A 20,417-nucleotide genomic window follows, 5' to 3' on the forward strand; every position below is an offset into this window, starting at 1 on the left:
GCAAAATTGTAGCAAATTTTGCTATTTCCAGACGTTGTACTTTAACGAACTCCTAGAGATTTAATCAGATCAACATCATATTTGCACAGTCTAATCTAAAGGCCTTTGCGATGTTACATCTACATGCCAATATTCAGTTACAGTCATAGCCAGCTATGCAACAAGTGGCATGCTTTACACTGTAATTCACTCCTTGAAACACATTTAAATATGCCATGAAGTGCCAAACATGCTAGAGAAACACATTAAATCATGCAACACTTGGCTAAGTTTGCGATTAATGCCACAAAACAGGAAGTTGTTGTAACTCAGGCATACAATGGCCGATCTGCCCTAAACTTCACGATTGATAATAGTCCTGGCCTGAAGACATCTACATGCCAATATTCAGTTATAGTCAAAGCGCCACCTGCTGGCAGAAGGAAGTGTGGCACATCAAAATGACTGCTGTTTTTCTCCTATATTTACCCTACACTATTCGCTCTTTTCCTAGTCCCGGGTGCGAGGGCCCTTTCATCGTTGCTTGCAGCTTTAATTTAAATTTATTCCTGTGATGGAAAATACTTAATTTTTTACTCTAGTCTTCAGTGTCAAATGATACTTCCAAAATCATTCTAATATGCTGATTTGCTACTCAAGAAACATTTACTTATTATCAATCTTGAAAACAGTTGTGCTGCTTAATATTTTTGTAGAAACCGTGATACATTCTTTTTTTCAGGATTTTTTGATTAATAGAAATGTTAAAAAACAACAACAAAAAACATTTATTATAACAGAAATGTTTATAACATTATAAATGTTTTGTGTGATCAATTTAAATCCTTGCTGAATAATTAAATTTAAAAAACTTAATTTATCTTTAAAAAAAATCTTACTGACCCTAAACATTTGAACAGTAGTATAGGTGTGACAGTTAATGTTAGTTGAAAAGGTGATTTAGTACACAAGTGTGGCAACTTTTAATATAAAAATAAAAAGCTATTCAATACAATTGGTAATGTAGACTTTGGTCCTTTGGATTGTTTGGATTGGATTGGAAGTGTATTCTGTGTGAGATATTATAACAGAAACATAATTATTCATCATTTAAATACACTTAATTATATAAACCCTAAACGGTTTAATTTAATGCACACCTTAAATCATACTCATCTCTTTTGTCAACTAATTTTATATTGGATATATAGCACAAAACAAAACTTTGCTATGAGATAATATTTGTAATTTTCACACCAGAACTGGACCCTCCTGAGGAGCTGGAGAAAAGGCGAATATGTCGCATCTTCACTCGGGATTTCCCACAATACTTTGCTGTGGTGTCCCGCATTAAACAGGACAGTCATCTGATTGGTCCAGAGGGTGGGGTGCTAAGCAGCACACTTGTTCCACAGGTCCAGGCTGTATTCCCAGAGGGAGCACTGACTAAACGGATACGCGTGGGACTACAGGTAATCCACTGTGCCTTGTACTGTACAGTTTTTATGATTATTTATTACTCGAGATCAGGGATGGGCAACTTCGTTCCTGGAAGGGCCACTGTCCTGCAGAGTTTAGCTCCAACCCTATCCAGCTAATCAAGGTCTTCAGGATTACAAGAAGGCTACAGACAGGTCAGATTTTATCAGGGTTGGAGCTAAACTCAGCAGGACAGTGGCCCTCCAGGGCTGAAGTTGTCCATCCCCCTGATTCATTTAATATTGAGCTGTTATTATATTGAAATACATTATTGAAAATATCAAAAATGGAAAAAGTCATAGTTTCTATAATTTTTTTTCTAGTTCCTCTTAGAAATATATATTTAACGGTATACAGTATTACTCCTACACTGTTTAGAGGCAGGGAGACTGATGAAGGGAATTGAAAAATAAAGTGAGATTCCTGCCTCTCACATCTCAATCTCTTCCTTCATTAGGCTCAGCCCCTCAGTGAGGATCTGGTGAGGAAGATCCTGGGCAGTAAGGCTACATTCAGCCCAATTGTTACGTTGGAACCCAGAAGACGCAAGTTTCACAAGCCCATCACCATGACTATTCCTGTTCCTAAAAGCCCATCCAGTGACGGGACCAACAGTACACCCACTCTACGACTGCTATGTAGCATTACTGGTATGTGAAAATAAAGAGTAGGCGTTTATCCTGATTTATCCAGTTTTGTTCACCCCTCACATCCTGCCCACTTTCTTTTTTAATCTGAGCACTGAGCGCCAGAACACCCAGGCATAATAACAGCTTTTTCCCTCAGGCTATGTTCCACCTGAACAAAACATAACACATCTCAGGATTGTACATCTGTAAATAACATCTTAAAACTGTCCATCTGTAAATAGCACATCTGTACATATTAATATTTGGTCTTTCGTTATATTTTTTCTCTATTTGTATTATTGTATTGTATTATATTTTAAAGGGATAATATATAATTTTATATGAAGAACAGTCAGGCATTTATTCACACATAAACATTGATCAGCGAACATAAACAGAAGCTCAACCCAACATGCTTGATGCATGAGAACAAACCTCTTGCAGAAGCTCAAACGTGCTGCGTAACACGAGAATTAACCTCATTGATTCTTGTGGAAGCTCAAATGTGCTGCGTAACACGAGAATTCACCTCATTGGTTCTTGCGGAAGCTCAAACGTGCTGCGTAACACGAGAATTCACCTCATTGGTTCTTGCGGAAGCTCAAACGTGCTGCGTAACACGAGAATGAACCTCATTGGTTCTTGCGGAAGCTCAAACGTGCTGCGTAACACGAGAATGAACCTCATTGGTTCTTGCGGAAGCTCAAACGTGCTGCGTAACACGAGAATGAACCTCATTGGTTCTTGTGGAAGCTCAAACGTGCTGCGTAACATGAGAATTCACCTCATTGGTTCTTGCGGAAGCTCAAACGTGCTGCGTAACACGAGAATTCACCTCATTGGTTCTTGCGGAAGCTCAAACGTGCTGCGTAACACGAGAATTCACCTCATTGGTTCTTGCGGAAGCTCAAACGTGCTGCGTAACACGAGAATGAACCTCATTGGTTCTTGCGGAAGCTCAAACGTGCTGCGTAACACGAGAATGAACCTCATTGGTTCTTGCGGAAGCTCAAACGTGCTGCGTAACACGAGAATTCACCTCATTGGTTCTTGTGGAAGCTCAAACGTGCTGCGTAACATGAGAATTCACCTCATTGGTTCTTGCGGAAGCTCAAACGTGCTGCGTAACACGAGAATGAACCTCATTGGTTCTTGTGGAAGCTCAAACGTGCTGCGTAACACGAGAATGAACCTCATTGGTTCTTGTGGAAGCTCAAACGCGCTGTGTAACACGAGAATGAACCTCATTGGTTCTTGCGGAAGCTCAAACGTGCTGCGTAACACGAGAATGAACCTCATTGGTTCTTGCGGAAGCTCAAACGTGCTGCGTAACACAAGAATGAACCTCATTGGTTCTTGCTGAAGCTCAAACGTGCTGCGTAACACGAGAATGAACCTCATTGGTTCTTGCGGAAGTTCAAACGTGCTGCGTAACATGAGAATGAACCTCATTGGTTCTTGCACGTCAAGCGAACATGCTTGAACTTACGTTTACCACAGCTGATGTGTGAATTGAATGTTTAAATGTGAATAAAAGCCTAAATTCAATCTTTTTATCATATAAAGCGATCGTGTCTCTTTTAAAAAAAATGTTTTACCATCTTTTTATGAACTTTTTAATGCGTCAAAGTGGTAGTTGTGTAGCTGTCAATGGAGGGACAGAAAGCTCACATAAAAAAATAAAAAAATGTGACGATGAACGACATGAGGGTGAGTTTATATTGACAGAATTTTCAATTTTGGGTGAAGTATCCCTTTCATTTTACTGTCTATTCTCTTTAATATTGGTATTGTATTTCATTTTATTACCTTAATTTCTATTTATGTCTGCATTATGTCTGTACCTTTTCTGCACTGGAAGCTCAAACATACACAAATACCTTGTGTGTAAACAGATTTATCCAAGAGAAAAAAAATCATGTATAAGTAAATGCCTTAATGTGAATAGTTCTATTTTTTTTCCAGGAGGGACAACACCAGCACAGTGGGAGGACATAACTGGATCCACACCTCTGACATTCATCAACCAGTGTGTTTCATTTACCACCAATGTATCAGCAAGGTGAGTTTTGTTGCAGTGACATCTGTTTATTGACTGGTTTCCTTCGACAAATGGTTAAATAAATGTTTTTTCTCCCAGGTTCTGGCTCATAGATTGCCGTCAGATCCAGGAGTCTGTGAACTTCTCCAGTCAGCTGTATCGGGAGATCATCTGTGTTCCCTATATGGCCAAGTTTGTCATCTTCGCCAAGACTTTAGACCCCATCGAAGCACGACTCCGCTGCTTCTGTATGACGGATGATAAGATGGACAAAACTCTGGAGCAGCAGGAGAACTTCACCGAAGTGGCTCGTAGTCGAGATGTCGAGGTAAGGGTTGTTTAGCTAGTCTTGTCACAACAAAAAGTGCCATTGAGAAGAAACTTTTCTAAATGGTGGTATATTTATCTCTACAGGTACTAGAGGGAAAGCCAATCTTTGCCGACTGCTTTGGAAATCTGGTCCCACTGACCAAAAGTGGACAGCACCATGTGTTCAGTTTCTATGCCTTTAAGGAAAACCGTCTTTCTCTATTTATCAAAGTAAGCACTTTGAATTTGAAAGACTATTTGTAGTATTTTTCATTATTTCAATGTTTGAGAGACAGCACAAAAAGGCTCTGAGTTACAAATTTTACAGCACTTCACGTTGCCCCCTACTACATTAAATATGACCACTTGGTGGTCAGCAAAGTCACAGATTGGTTGTTTCAACAGATTCGTGACAGCACTCAAGAACCATGTGGCAGATTGTCTTTTACAAAAGAGCCAAGAACATATCGCAGTCTAAACCACAATGCAATATGCAGCCTGAACATCTGCCTACCTGTCTACTCAAAGGTAAGTGCAAACACTCTCAACTATCACATTAACTCGCATTTACATGCATTCACAGACACAAGCCAATACCTTTTATTCAAATTATATTTAGTAGGGCCAGATTTAATCTGACGGTTTATTTTTACTCTTTCTTTTTAAGGAATCAGATTCTGATGAAGATGCGGATGAGGAGGTAAATACAGTACCTATTTTAATTTATTTTTACAGTTTTTTTTCTTTGCAAAAAGAAAAGTAATTTCTCATGTTTTCAATGCCCTTGACTTTCTCTGTTTTAATCTAATTTCTTTATAGAGTGAGAAGACACATGAGAAATGTAAGCAATATTTAAGATAATAGTTTGAATAAAATGAAATGTATACACTTCTGGGCAAAAACAGAAAAACAAAAAAAGGGCCAAGTCAAAAATAGTTAAACAATAAGCTTTAATTGTCTTAACCACAATTTATTGGTCAGGAAATGTTCTACATTTAAGCAAATGCACTACTTAAAAAGCCATTGCTGTCTCAGAAAAACATCAAAGATGTTAGCATATTTTTGGCAGAATATGGGAAGTTTGATTCAGAGTGGTTCAGCAGAGTTGTGTGGAGTGATGAATCACAATAAAACACGTGTGGCATGGAAATATAATAATAAATGCATCTCTACCACCGTAAAGCATGAGAAGTGTGTGTGTGTGGGGAGCCTTTTTAGCAGCTGGTATTGGTGAGCTACTTCACTGTGAAAAGTCATTTAATGCTTTGGAGTACAGGAAGATATTGCAGAAAAGCTTCCCACAACTGAAAAGTTGTTATCTAAAGAGGAATGATCAGAGGTTATTTTTCAATAAGACAATTTTCCTGCCCAAACTCCAAAGTCCATCAGACATGACCTGGTCAGAGTCCAGATTTAAACCCTATAGTGAATATTTGGTCTCACTTTAAACTCAAACGAATTGGGAGACATTTTTCAACTACTCATGAACTTTGAAGCCATTAACATTTAGTGTAGCAACTCTGTAACGTTTTTCACTTTCTTTCGTTTAGGGTCTAATTCTCACTATTAACTAGTTGCTTATTTGCATGCATATTACTAGGATATTGGTGTTAGTACTTACCTTATTCTACATTCCTAATACCTAAACTTAAACAACTACCTTACTTACTATTAATAAACAGTACTAAGGGGTTTATTGAGGCAAAAGTCGTAGTTAATAGTTAGTTAATAGTGAGAATTGGACCCTAATCTAAAATGTGACCAATGACTGTTCTTCCTGTAAAAAGCGGTCTGCAAGTTTATCCTCACGACTTAAACATTTAAAGAAAACAAAGGGAAAGGCTAATCCATGCTAAGTTACTTTATCTACAGTGTTTTTGCAGTTCTTGCTTTTTTCCTGATGAGTGATTTTTGTTTAAGATTAAGACAAAAACAAAAACAAAACAAAAAACTTTCTTTTTTTGACCACGAGTGTATATACTGCGTTTTTTCCACATTGTTTTGTAACCTACATAACTCTTGTAACTTTAGGTTACTAATGTACATTATTTGAAATATGATAGAAATCATATTTATAAGTGATTTTAACAGAAATTGTGTTTGTGGATCCCTAATTGCTGTGCTATGGCTGATAAACATCCCTTCTTCCATTTTTATTTTTATGGTCTGCTGTTCTCATAAAACATTACGTTCAATTATATTCTCTTACAATGGTATCTTACTTCTGGCATGATGGTTTCTAAAATGTTTAATGAGTTTAAAATAACACGTGTTACATGCCAAAAGAGATACTGGAAAACAAACCATTCTCCCCGAAAAGAAAATCATACTGACCAGGCACATATTATTTTGCCTGTATTGAAATCACATATTTTGCTTGCCACAAGTCACCTTTGCATGGATCATTTCCCTTGCATGGAAATAACTTGACTTACACATATTATATTATTATATATGTATGTGTGTGAGTGTGTCTGCTCAGCCTGTATGTGTGGATAACTTTTTTGAAAATATGCATAATTTGTGTAACATTTTTATCCCTGTCACTCACATTCTTTATTTGTTTCAATTCACTCGTGTTTATTATTGCTTTCCTAAATTTATTTTCCTTATCATTTACCTCTTTGTCTTTTAACAAATTCCCATATGTTAAACAACTCCATGATTGACTCAAAGATCTGCATAACTAAAAAAGCCATAGCATTTGATAATTCGAAAGTGTTTATGGGAAAAGCCTCTGATTGAATCTCAGTGCTGTTTTTAAGGGCTTTGAACATGTTTCGAACATGCTATCTGTGTTTGTGTTGACATGAGTTCTTCATGTCGAGAACAATCTTGAGATGCCTCATTGGTACAGCTCCACTCTGTGTTATGATTACTTTTCCCATTTGTTCTTTGTGTACAGGTTTCTGTATTACTTATACTTTCCCTTTGTTTTTCTTTTATACTTTCCCTCTTGTGTAAGTGTATGAGTGGATACTTCAATATAACGTGTTTAAGCAAGTTATTTCCTGCCCATATCCTCCCCTCACTCTGTAATTCTTTTTTGCTTTGCTTATCTGCTCCCATGCCTTCCCAAATCCTATGGATCCAAATCTAGATACATTTAACGATGTTCGTCATTCTGACAAGTAGTTTCCTCATCATCTGAACTGAAGACAGTTTGTATTGCTCCTGCCCTGACTAGTTTTCCAATGTCTTTTGTCCTCTTCATTTCCCCCCTTTGTTCATTTAAACAACTCTTTGTGCTGTTAAAATGGAAGATTTTGATGGATCTGAGTCAACAGAGCTTTCCATGATTCACATCATGCATGATCCTGCCACACTCGCAAGTCCAGATCTGCTTTCAGAGGTGTCTGATATGAAGCAGGACCTGATTAAAGTGTCAGTTCTTCTGACCTCTGAAAAATCCGAAAAACCGTGCTCCTCGGATGCCGGCGAGCATTCAGACAAGGCTGGGGATGACGAAGTGGATGAACCGTTTGAAATTGTTGAAAAAGTGAAAGAGAACTTGGAAAAGGTAGAAGTGATCCTCCGTAAGGGAACAATGGATGAAACAAAGTGGGAAGGTGCTATTGGGATATCTGTAACCATTGATGATGAGGAGTGGGTACTTCTCGGTGAGACAGATGTTGAGGAATCCAAAGGCAAAAACATCACTGAAGTCCAAGAGACACCCATTCAGCAAGTTCTAATCACAAGAGACACTTTATCAAGTTCTTCTCCTAAGAGGGATATGTCAGGTATGGTTACGTATCTCAGCAGTGACTTAGATCAGTGCCTGCAGGAACCTGTATCATTTAGTCATTCGCAAGATGAAGATATTGTTCAAGAAAGCTTTAAAGAGGTATTTGTTTCCCTTGGTAAACACCGTCCAGCAGAAATCAAAAAGCCAGTAAGGAAAAAGCGTAAAGGGAGGGAGTTTGCAAGTGGCAGTTCTGAAGATGACCTGGAAAGGATGAGTAGGAGTCAATCTGAGGAGTCTCTTGATGAAGATGCAGTTATTGGTGGATCTGAACCTGTCTTTGGAGCTGTTCCTGTGTCTCCTAGAATTGTAGAAACTCCAATTGGATCCATTAAAGACAGAGTTAAGGCACTGCAGCAGAAGGTTGAAGAAGAAAAGGAGGTGGACAGTCAAAAGAGGACATCCCAAAAAGTTAATACTTCCCAGGGTAAGTCATATGTCACAGAGACAGACAAATCAACCAAGATTCCTCCAAAATCCCCCAGATCTCCAAAGTCACAGACAGAAAGGCTGGAGGAAACCATGTCTGTACGAGAGCTGATGAAGGCATTTCAGACTGGCCAAGATCCATCAAAAAACAAATCTGGACTTTTTGAACATAAAGCAATTACAGTTGTAACCTCTGAGACACCAACTTCTGATGTGATGCAGGTTCCCCCAACATATGATAACCAAATGACAGTAACAACTCAACATTTACAAGAGAGAGCAATTACAACAGTAACCTCTGAAATGGCAAGTCCTAATGTAACACAGATTCCTCTGACATATGACAGCCAATTGAGAGTAACAACCCAACATTTACCAGAAAGAGCAATTACGACTGTAAACTCTGAAGCATCAAGTTCTGAAATGATGCAGGTTCCTCCAACATATGATAACCAAATGACAGTAACAACTCAACATTTACAAGAGAGAGCAATTTCAACTGTGACCTCTGAAATGGCAAGTCCTAATGTAACACAGATTCCTCCGACATATGACAGGCAATTGACAGCAACAACCCAACATTTACAAGAAAGTGCAATTAAGAATGTAAACTCTGAAGCGCCAAGTTCTGATATGATGCAGGTTCCACCAACATCTGATAACCAAATGACAGTAACAACTCAACATTTACAAGAGAGAGCAATTACAACTATGACCTCTGAAATGGCAAGTCCTAATGTAACACAGATTCCGCCATCATATGACAGCCAATTGACAGTAACAACCCAACATTTACAAGAAAGTGCAATTACGACTGTAAACTCTGAAGCACCAAGTTCTGATATGATGCACGTTCCTCCAACATCTGACAACCAAATGACAGTAACAACTCAACATTTACAAGAAAGAGCAAGTACGACTGTAAACTCTGAAGCATCAAGTTCTGAAATGATGCAGGTTCCTCCAACATATGATAACCAAATGACAGTAACAACTCAACATTTACAAGAGAGAGCAATTACAACTGTGACCTCTGAAATGGCAAGTCCTAATGTAACACAGATTCCTCCGACATATGACAGGCAATTGACAGCAACAACCCAACATTTACAAGAAAGTGCAATTACGACTGTAAACTCTGAAGCGCCAAGTTCTGATATGATGCAGGTTCCACCAACATCTGATAACCAAATGACAGTAACAACTCAACATTTACAAGAGAGAGCAATTACAACTATGACCTCTGAAATGGCAAGTCCTAATGTAACACAGATTCCGCCATCATATGACAGCCAATTGACAGTAACAACCCAACATTTACAAGAAAGTGCAATTACGACTGTAAACTCTGAAGCACCAAGTTCTGATATGATGCACGTTCCTCCAACATCTGACAACCAAATGACAGTAACAACTCAACATTTACAAGAAAGAGCAAGTACGACTGTAACCTCTGAAGCATCAAGCTCTGATATTATGCAGGTTCCTCCAACATACGATAACCAAATGACAGTATCAACCCAACATTTACAAGAAAAAAGTGTTGTAGAAAAGAAGATCATTCAAGAATCATGTTTTGACCCCAAAACAATTCAACATAAACCAATGATCGATGATGGTGAAACACTACATGAAAAACCATTGACGGCCTTAAGCAGTTCGTTGTCTATCCAAAATAAAGAAGGTGATTCAGCTGTAACTTCCAACATTATCTTTAACTTTGAAGAGGAAAGCTCTCCAGAAGACCTGCTGTCTAAGCTTACAACAATTGTCCAAGATGGAAAACAATCTCAGGAGCAAAGCAGATTTAAGACTGAGGAACAACAAATAACTTCTGAGCTATTAGGAAAACCTGAGAGAATGGTTTATGAAGATAACACCTGCCAGAACAGGAGATTGTCTGTGGAACCTCAGATCAGCCCAGACAGGAAACCATCAGAGGACTTCAGTGCAGATATTAAGGCAGAACTTGAGGAAAGTCCTGAATATCTAATCTTTAGGCGGACTTCAGTTGAAGCAAGTAAACGCTATTTAATGTGTAGTCATGACCTTTCTTTAGAAGATGAGGAGCAGATACACCAGGTAGCTGTGGATCCAAGTAAATCAAATATAATCACTGCATTTGCTACTGCAATGGTGCAAGGTGAGCCCTTACTTAAAACTGAAATACATGGAGCATTGGAAGAAAGTCCTGATAGTGACAAACCCGAGGCCTTGGTAGACTCTCCTGCCAATAGTATAGGGACTAGGACTCCTCACTCCAGCACAGGTGACAGTGAGAAACACGAGGGACTTGCTGAAACCCCTCAAAATAGTCCTGAAATCCTTGTTTTGTCTTCCAGTACAACTACTGAAGAAACAGAAGTCAGATGTCAAGGGGCTAAGGAGACAACTTATCAATCAATTTTGGTGACATCACATGAAAGAGCAGAGAGTGACAAGAGTGTCCAATTATGTTCAGTAACTGCCATAAAAAGCAAGACTGAATCACCATCACCCTATGATTCTAAGATTGAATCACCTTCCATATTCAGCAAATGTGATTGGCCATTCAATGATGACTCTAAAATGGATTCACTTTCTCCATCCACCAAAACTGAGTCACCATCCTCTGCTAATTTGGAGACAATAATTCAAGATACAACTCAAGTTACGAAATTGGACAGTCAAACATCTTCCTGTAGAGATCGTATGAAGCCGATAGAATTCAGTGTAATAACTGAGTTTGAGAATATACCACAACATTACCATCACAGTCAAGATGCACTAGATAGACCTTCTAGTTTGGATTCTCTGCATCCTGCAACCATAAGTGACTCTAAAACTCTCTGTAGAACCGACTCACTTGAGACTACTCCCATCAGAGAAGACAGGTCATCTCAAAAAACGCCAGACTCTATTGAGCCAAGCCCAAACAAGGAATCTCCATGTCAAGACTCTTTAGAGGGAAGTCCCACTGGGCAGGAATATGGACAATTAAGTTATATTGAAAGGGTCTTCTCAACAAGTCAGGCTTTAATTTCTGACTCCAGGGAAAATGTAAGAAAAGAAATAGTTTCTGAACAAGACATTTATTTAGAAAGTGAGTCATCCGAAGTTATGCAGGGCCTTTCCGTGACTCTGGGGCAAAAAGATGAGGTACTTGACAGTGAGGATCTTCATGATTTTGATGCTTTACAAAGGCAGTTCACTCCAGAAGAAGAGATGTTTAAGATGGCTGCAAAGATCAAAACATTTGATGAAATGGAAAAGGATGCAAAAGTTAAAAAGGTAAAATTTGATTTTGATTGTGATTCTAAACACCTAAAAGAAGAAGTGCTGTCAACACATAAAAGTCCACTAGACTTTAACACAATGTTACAGAAAGAATCAGAAGAGCAGTACTTGGAGAATTGGACCGAATCTGGCCCAGTATTACCTTTACAATCTTCATTGTCTGATGATGATTATGACAGCCCCGAGTTGGATGAGTCATCTCACAAGGTCTCAGGAGTAACCGGTGAGGTTTTAGAGACCATGGACAAAGGTGAGCAGGACCATACTCATTTGAGGACTGTGGATTTACAGACATGCCCAGACATACCATCTTTACAAACACATGTAAACAAGGAGGAAGACTATGAACAGTTCCCTTCAGAGTACCATAGTATAGTAATCGGTGAGACTACACCTGAGGAGGATCTCGTTATTACATCAGCAGAGAGCAAAAAAGGCATTGAGATGGATGGTGATAAGTCTCCTGCTGAGAGCCCAACTTCTGAAAAAGTGCTAGAACTGGTTTCTCCTATTGATATTGTAGGTACTACTACTGCAGCAAAGGAAGTGCAGAATGAATCACAGACAGATTTATGTATTTATGAAGAGGACTATGAAGGACAGCCAGAAGAAATTCCAGCATCTATTCCGAGAGACTGGGTTCCCTGGAGTGCTGAAGTGGAAGATGACGAGGGATTTGATGCACAAATTGAGGCTGAGGAGCAGAAAATACTTGCTTTGTGTACAGACAGACAATCCCATGGAACCACACCTGACACAACTCCAGGACGCACCCCTACTGAAGAGGGGACACCAAATCCTTTCCTCTTCCAAGAGGGAAAACTATTTGAGATGACCAGAGGTGGAGCAATTGACATGACCAAAAGGACAATGGAGGAAGAGGAAGAAAGATTAGTCTTTTTCCCGATAAATGAAGATGCAAATAAAGAATTTGAACAAGTCAGTTTCAATGCTAGTGAGTCTGTTGCAGTAGCTTCATTTGAGATGACTGCAGATATTTTAGTGCATCAAGACAAGTTTACTGAGGAACCTGATGCAAAGACTGATGGCTTTAGTAAAACTGAAACCAAGATTGTTGAGCCAAAACATCCAGAACCGATTAAATTCCCTTTACAGAGTCAACCACAGAGCCCCACAGAGGATAATGGGATCCATGAAGACACACTGATAACGAATGTTGACACTGCTACTTATACAATAACACGAACAGTTTATTCTGAGCAAGACCTGGATTCCTCAGACTCCTCAGTAGAAGATGAACAGCATTCTGTTGTTGAAATGCCCATATCCACCCAAGTATCAACAATTTCCCCTAGTGCCTCAGCTCATACGTTTAGTCAACAGCAATTCCAGACATCACCTTCAATGTCCACTCCGTTCAAGGACATTGCTTCTGAAATTGAAGACATGACATCTAAACCAAAAATAGCTGTGAAAGCAGCCAGCTTTGACCAAATATTAGGACAAGGGGACTCCATTGAGCAGAATCAAAGGCCTAAATCTGAGGCAGATATCGGTGTCTCAGAATGGTCCATGTCTGTTGTGGATGATCACACTAATATAGAAAGCAACTACACCAAACCAAAGACTTCATCCTCCCAGATGCCTGTTTCACCAACACAGGCTCCTCCACAGTATTCTGCATCCAGTCAACCTGAACTTTCTGCCAAAATCTTTCAGGAATTAGACCCTTCAAGGAACACAGAGTGCAATGAAACCAAAAGAGCCTCTGTTGAGTTAGGGATAGAAAGTAGTTCGAAAACAATTCGACCCCCGTCTGTAGGCGATGATGTCTTTGAGTCAAGGCCCTACTGGGAGGATTGTGTGGAGACACAGATGCAGAGAATCTCAGACAGCACTACCCCAGACCAAAGTAAAGGTACCTCTACTTGGCACTTGCCCCCCGTATTACTTGCTCCAAAATTTACCTTAACTCCATGCAAGTCTCTTTTCTGTTTTTTATTTTGTTTTTTATTTGTTGTTCTGTGTTGTCCTGTGTTTTTGTTTTGTTTTATATATTGTGGTGTTTTGTACTGTACTTTGTCTCATCTCAATGTTTTTTTTTTCGTGTGTGTCATGTTTTGTGACTTTTTATGTCATGTTTTATTCATTTGCATATCAGTGTTTACATGAAAACTGAAATCTCAAGATTGACTGGCTCTACATTTGTTTGATAATAATAGAGATTCCTGTGCAATGCATGCCCACTACTGCATGTTTCATCTGAGGAATAACAAAACAACCATGACAATGGCACATTTTTCTTTAAAAAGATTTAAAATAATATATTATGGCATCTATTATTGTATAACTTTATAGATCTATATAATATATACAGTAATTATATAGATCTTCAGTCACTGTGTTGTCCATACATTCATGCTATTAAGAAAAATGTAAAAGTACAACCCAGCTTTAATTAACATTTTACTCTTTGAGTGCCACTATAATAAGTTTATATTAATTTGGAAATAATTTACAAAGACATAAAGAATTAACAACTCTTGTCACACATTTATGTGTTATACGGTATATCGTTAGTGCACATCCCATAATAAAGTCATAAATAGTAAATTGGCAGTCAAAGTAGTTCATATAGCAAATGAATGGGATTTTGATGTTTGAAGGTTTTTTCCGTTTTGAATGCATTTCTATAATTAAATATTAATGAAAAATACTGTGACGTTTACAGTGGACTGGCATGATGATGCAGATAGGAAAGAAGAGACTTTGGCCATTATTGCTGACCTTCTAGGGTTTAGCTGGACAGGTGAGTATGTCAATATGAAGTTGTCAGAAATTCGAAAAACATTTTTAAAAACAACAAGATGCAAATACATAAGTGGGTGTTTCTTTTCAGAATTGGCCAAGGAGTTGGAGTTCAATGAAGATGAGATTCAGCAAGTGCGTGCTGAAAACCCAAATTCACTACAAGAGCAGAGTCATGCCCTTTTGCAGCGCTGGGTAGAGAGGGAAGGAAAGCATGCAACTGGTGAGTCCTGTTTTCATTCACTCATATCAGTCGAAATTAAAATCATAGAATGTTATCAAAAACAAATGCTTAAAATGCATTTTAAATAATAGATTCTGATTATATCTCAAATTCCACAGAAGATACATTGGTTAAAAGACTCACTAAAATAAATCGCATGGACATTGTCCATCTTATTGAGATTCAAATGCACAAGTCAATTCAGGAGCAAACCTCAAGAACATATGCAGAGATTGAAAGGACCTTGGACCACAGTGAAGGTAAGACAATGCATTAAGCACATTCTTGTTTTGCACACAGATGTGAAATCCAAGATGTAAATCCTAAAAAGAAGTCTTGAAGTAAAAATCTCAGTCTAAAGTCTTAGAATGTCAAAGTGGATGTTTTTGTCTTTTGTAGCTCTCTCCTCAGTCCAAGAGGATGTTGACAGCCTTCGGGTGGTGCGGAGAGTGGAGACTTCACAAAGGCATCCTCCAGCTGTGTCAGAAGAAGACTTATCTGTGGCCTCTCTCCTTGACATTCCCTCGTGGGCTGAAACAATTGGAAACACCCATTCAGAGAGCATTCACGGGGATATGATGGATGAACTGGAGATCAACCAGTGAGTGATACACAGAGCTACTTTTTTGAAAATTACATTTACAGTCTTCTGGTAATACACCACCTGGTCACTTTCCACTCTCAATGTCTCCTAGGGACAGCTTCACCTATCCATGGCTTTTTCAAGAGGTCAAGAAACAATCTACAAATGACACTGCAGATGAAGTAAGTTCATTGCAGCGTGCATTTGATGCATAACCTGAGGAGCATGTCCCAAATGTCTCAACTTACTAGTCATTGTGTTGCGAAAAGGCTCAAGGAAATTTCATACAGGGATGTTGTTCTAGACTGCTCTCTCTTAACCTGTCTGAATAGAAATTATTAAAGTTACATGGTTACATGGATATGTTTCTAAAATTAACTGATGGTCATTGCATGTATTGTTTGTCTCTGGTTGTAAATATCCCTTCAAAATCATCTCTTTTCCCTTGTCATACTTTTCCATACCTCATATAATTTATCCCGTAGGTTTCAACAGCATCTGAGGAGGAAAATCAAGCTCAGGGTGACCTTTCAGACAGTGAAAATGCTTGTCTCTCTTCATCACCAGTCGGTTTGAAGAGTCAGTCAGAATTCCATCAACAATCAGCAAAGGCATCTCAAAATGTTTTTGATTTCAGTCAGGTATCTATTGTGAGATTTTCGTCAGGTGAAAATTCAGTTGTTTTGTCAACAGTAGAACCTGGACAAACAGTACCCGACCTACTGCAACACACTTCACCAGTGAGTCAAGAGGAAGAAAATCAATTCCAAGAACCAAAATATCAAGATGAAAGTTCTGTGTGTCTTGATCAAGTGTCACCTGTATATGAAAAAAGTGATTTAGAAAGCAATGAAAAATCATTAGAGGCACAACACTTTGAATCTAATCAAACTTCAAATGCCATACAGTCTTCTTCATGCCATGAAAGCAAACCGTGTGAAGTTGATAGATTAGTTCCTGAGAGCAACCAAATACTAGACCAAAATATTAGTCCTTCACTGTGCCCTCATACTTCTGTGAGGGAGGCTGATGAAACTCTCTCATACAGTGTTGAAGTGAATCCTGGGCTTTCAAGGGTGACTCCAGACCTCATTAAGGGCTCTCCAGAATCAGATCAGGTCCTTTTTACCCCAGAAAAGTTTAGTGATTTGGATCCAGTTGCTTCATTGCAAATCCTTAGTGTAGCAGATGAAAATTCAGTTGAATCGTCTCCTACAATTGACTCTGCTTCACTGCAGTCACCTACTCATCATGAGATCACAATTTTTAATCAAGAACAATCTGATACAAACAGCTGCTCAAAGCAACCTTCAGAGCCTGACGTTGATCCTAGGATAGAACCACAAACTGATTCCTATGAACAAGAACCCTATCTGCAACTATTAGAGTCTCCAGAGCAAAAGTCTGAAACCTTAGGAGAGCATTCTGAATATCAAGAAGATATATATTGTCCTGAGGCGGGAGAAGTAAATACACAATTGGATTTAACCATTGAACCTCTCATAGATGACAGTTATGGCTTCAAGAGAGAACTGTTGTCCCAATCTGAGACTGACCCAGACATGTGGATTCAAAGGAAAACTTCACAGTTGAGTGAAAATTCTCCTTTTTGTAGCTCTGACCTCAGTCCACAAACACCAGAAACAGTCATAGCTTGTCAACATTTTGACTTCAGGGAGAAGTCTTCTGAACTTGGATCAGCAACTACTAAGAAACCTGTTTCACAGGAGGCCGCATTGTCCAATGGTTTAAAAAGGCCACAGTCTGAATCACTCATCTCTGGTGCAACCCAACAGTCAGAAGAAAAGCATAATGACCGCTGTCTTTCTGAGTCCTCTGAACCATTGGCACTCACTCTGAACATGAATCCAGAAGTTGAGAAACCTGTTTCCCAGGAGGCAGTACTAGCTGTACCGCTCTCCCAGGATGGCAGTAACAAGGCCTCACCTTCCAAAGATTCCAAGCGACTACTGTCAGAAACAGTCACAGCTTGTCAACATTTTGACTTCAGGGAGAAGTCTTCTGAAATTGGATCAGATGCTATTAAGAAACCTGTTTCACAGGAGGCAGTGGTGTCCAAAGGTTTAAAAAGGCCACAGTCTGAATCATTAATCTCTGATGCAACCCAACAGTCAGAAGAAAAGTATATTGACAGCTGTCTTACGGAGTCCTCTGAACCCTTGGTACTCACTCTGAACATGAATCCAGCAGTTGAGAAACATGTTTCCCAGGAGGCAGTACTAGCTGTACCGCTCTCCCAGGATAGCAGTGACGAGGCCTCACCTTCCAAAGATTCCAAACGACTACTGTCAGAAACAATCACAGCTTGTCAACATTTTGACTTCAGGGAGAAGTCTTCTGAACTTGGATCAGATGCTAGTAAGAAACCTGTTTCACAGGAGGCCGTGGTGTCCAAAGGTTTAAAAAGGCCACAGTCTGAATCATTAATCTCTGGTGCAACCCAACAGTCAGAAGAAAAGCATAATGGCCGCTGTCTATCTGAGTCCTCTGAACCATTGGCACTCACTCTGAACATGAATCCAGCAGTTGAGAAACATGTTTCCCAGGAAGCAGTACAAGCTGTACCGCTCTCCCAGGATGCCAGTGACGAGGCCTCACCTTCCAAAGATTCCAAACGACTACTGTCAGAAACAATCACAGCGTGTCAACATTTTGACTTCAGGGAGAAGTCTTCTGAACTTGGTTCAGCAACTACTGAGAAACCTGTTTCACAGGAGGCAGTGGTGTCCAAAGGTTTAAAACGGCTGCAGTCTGAATCATTAATCTCTGATGCAACCAAACAGCCAGAAGAAAAGCATATTGACCGCTGTCTTGCTGAGTCATCTGAACCCTTGGTACTCACTTTGAACATGAATCAAGTTGTTGATAAACCTGTTTCCCAGGAGGCAGTACGAGCTGTACCGCTCTCCCAGAATGGCAGTGACAATGCCATACCTTCCAAAGATTCCAAACGACTACTGTCCGAAACAATCATAACTTGTCAACATTTTGACTTCAGGGAGAAGTCTTCTGAACTTGGATCAGCAACTACTGAGAAACCTGTTTCACAGGAGGCAGTGGTGTCCAAAGGTTTAAAACGGCCGCAGTCTGAATCATTAATCTCTGATGCAACCCAACAGTCAGAAGAAAAGTATATTGGCCGCTGTCTTACTGAGTCCTCTGAACCCTTGGTACTCACTCTGAATATGAATCCAGCAGTTGAGAAACATGTTTCCCAGGAGGCAGTACTAGCTGTACCGCTCTCCCAGGATAGCAGTGATGAGGCCTCACCTTCCAAAGATTCCAAACGACTACTGTCAGAAACAGTCACAGCTTGTCAACATTTTGACTTCAGGGAGAAGTCTTCTGAACTTGGACAAGCAACTACTAAGAAACCTGTTTCACAGGAAGAAGTGGCGTCCACAGGTTTAAAACAGTCACAGTCTGAATCATTAATCTCTGATGCAACCCAACAGTCCAAAGAAAAGCATATTGACCGCTGTCTATCTGAGTCCTCTGAACCCTTGGTACTAACTCTGAACATGAATCCAGCAGTTGAGAAACATGTTTCCCAGGAAGCAGTACTAGCTGCACCGCTCATCCAGGATGGCAGTGACGAGGCCTCACCTTCCAAAGATTCCAAACGACTACTGTCAGAAACAATCATAACTTGTCAACATTTGGACTTCAGGGAGAAGTCTTCTGAACTTGGATCAGCAACTACTAAGAAACCTGTTTCACAGGAGGCAGTGGTGTCCACAGGTTTAGAACAGCCACTGTCTGAATCATTAATCTCTGATGAAACCCAACAGTCAGAAGAAAAGCATATTGACCGCTGTCTTTCTGAGTCCTCTGAACCCTTGGGACTCATCCTGAACATGAATCCAGCAGTTGATAAACATGTTTCCCAGGAGGCAGTAGATGGCAGTGACAAGGCCTCACCTTCCAATGATTCCAAACGACTACTGTCAGACTCAGTTATGTCTGGTGCAATATCCCAACAATCAGAGGAAAAACATTCTGGCCGTTGTCTCTCTGACTCTTCTGAACCTTTGGTGTTTAACATGAATTCAGTGCTTGAGGAACTTAAAAAAACAGTTCAACCAGAACAGCCATTATCTGATCAACCTGTCAACTCCGAGGTGAGTGTTTCATTAGCTCTTGGTGTATCCCAAGACACATTTACAGGGGAACTACAGTCAATGGTTGAAAAAACATTAATGGAGTCATCTACATCTCAAACTGATCTGAGTGAACATAAGGAATTAGAAGCCACTGATGTGCCAAAACATGCCAACATTGAAAAACCAAAACCCAAAGACTTACTAAGCATTGATCAACAACATGATGACTCTGATCTTGAGGCTTTTTTCGACTGCAAACAGAACATATCAGATTATTCTGAAGCAGAAGATGATGAACTCTGGAAGGGCGCCATGGTACTTGGTAATACAGTCTTGAGGTCTACCGTTCATGAACTGCAACAACAACCAAATGTCAGAAGTGCCTCAGCACTACCATCCCATGAGAGCCCTCGTTGGTCAATCAGGTCAACAGACAGTGAAGATTTTGAGGATTCTCTCAATGATGATGGAGAGGAGAAAGACTTTTCAAGCCAGAAAAGTCTTGAATCTTCTGCACAATTTCATCAGGAGCTTCCTCCTCGAGGAGGGGCTGAGTATAATGATGATGATGATGATGATCTGAGGAGGGTAAGCATCCTCAGCATGACCTCCCTCTCACCCCACCCTTCTCTGATCTACCCTAATCCATTTCCCGCTGAATGAGTTTGCTGAAGGGATGGTGTTTGGTTTTTTTTAATTAACAATTTCCTCAATTAGGTGTATTTTAAAACCTGAAAAACTTTATTTTACTCCAAAATAAAAAAAAACATAACCATGTCACATACCTTAACACCATCATAATCACTGTCAGCTTGTTGAGATTGTGCTGAT

At 39.6% G+C, this 20,417-nt stretch overlaps 1 protein-coding gene across 1 annotated transcript in view; it reads left to right on the forward strand.

Annotated features, from left to right (window-relative positions):
* ank2a (ankyrin 2a, neuronal) overlaps positions 1–20,417 on the forward strand; it is a gene marked incomplete at its 5' end in the record, with an annotated part of 69,781 nt that overhangs the window by 40,193 nt on the left and 9,171 nt on the right. The window contains 16 exons of the mRNA XM_079812628.1: positions 1,240–1,451; positions 1,916–2,108; positions 4,053–4,149; positions 4,228–4,456; positions 4,543–4,668; positions 4,843–4,965; positions 5,105–5,137; positions 5,257–5,278; positions 7,701–8,833; positions 10,094–13,766; positions 14,580–14,657; positions 14,748–14,879; positions 14,999–15,139; positions 15,279–15,480; positions 15,575–15,644; positions 15,948–20,174. Coding sequence (XP_079668754.1) covers positions 1,240–1,451; positions 1,916–2,108; positions 4,053–4,149; positions 4,228–4,456; positions 4,543–4,668; positions 4,843–4,965; positions 5,105–5,137; positions 5,257–5,278; positions 7,701–8,833; positions 10,094–13,766; positions 14,580–14,657; positions 14,748–14,879; positions 14,999–15,139; positions 15,279–15,480; positions 15,575–15,644; positions 15,948–20,174 — 10,691 coding nt within the window. The remainder of the gene's footprint in view (positions 1–1,239; positions 1,452–1,915; positions 2,109–4,052; positions 4,150–4,227; positions 4,457–4,542; positions 4,669–4,842; positions 4,966–5,104; positions 5,138–5,256; positions 5,279–7,700; positions 8,834–10,093; positions 13,767–14,579; positions 14,658–14,747; positions 14,880–14,998; positions 15,140–15,278; positions 15,481–15,574; positions 15,645–15,947; positions 20,175–20,417) is intronic.

Source organism: Gobio gobio (assembly GCF_949357685.1).
Source record: "Gobio gobio genome assembly, chromosome: 3".
Lineage (NCBI taxonomy): Eukaryota > Metazoa > Chordata > Actinopteri > Cypriniformes > Gobionidae > Gobio > Gobio gobio.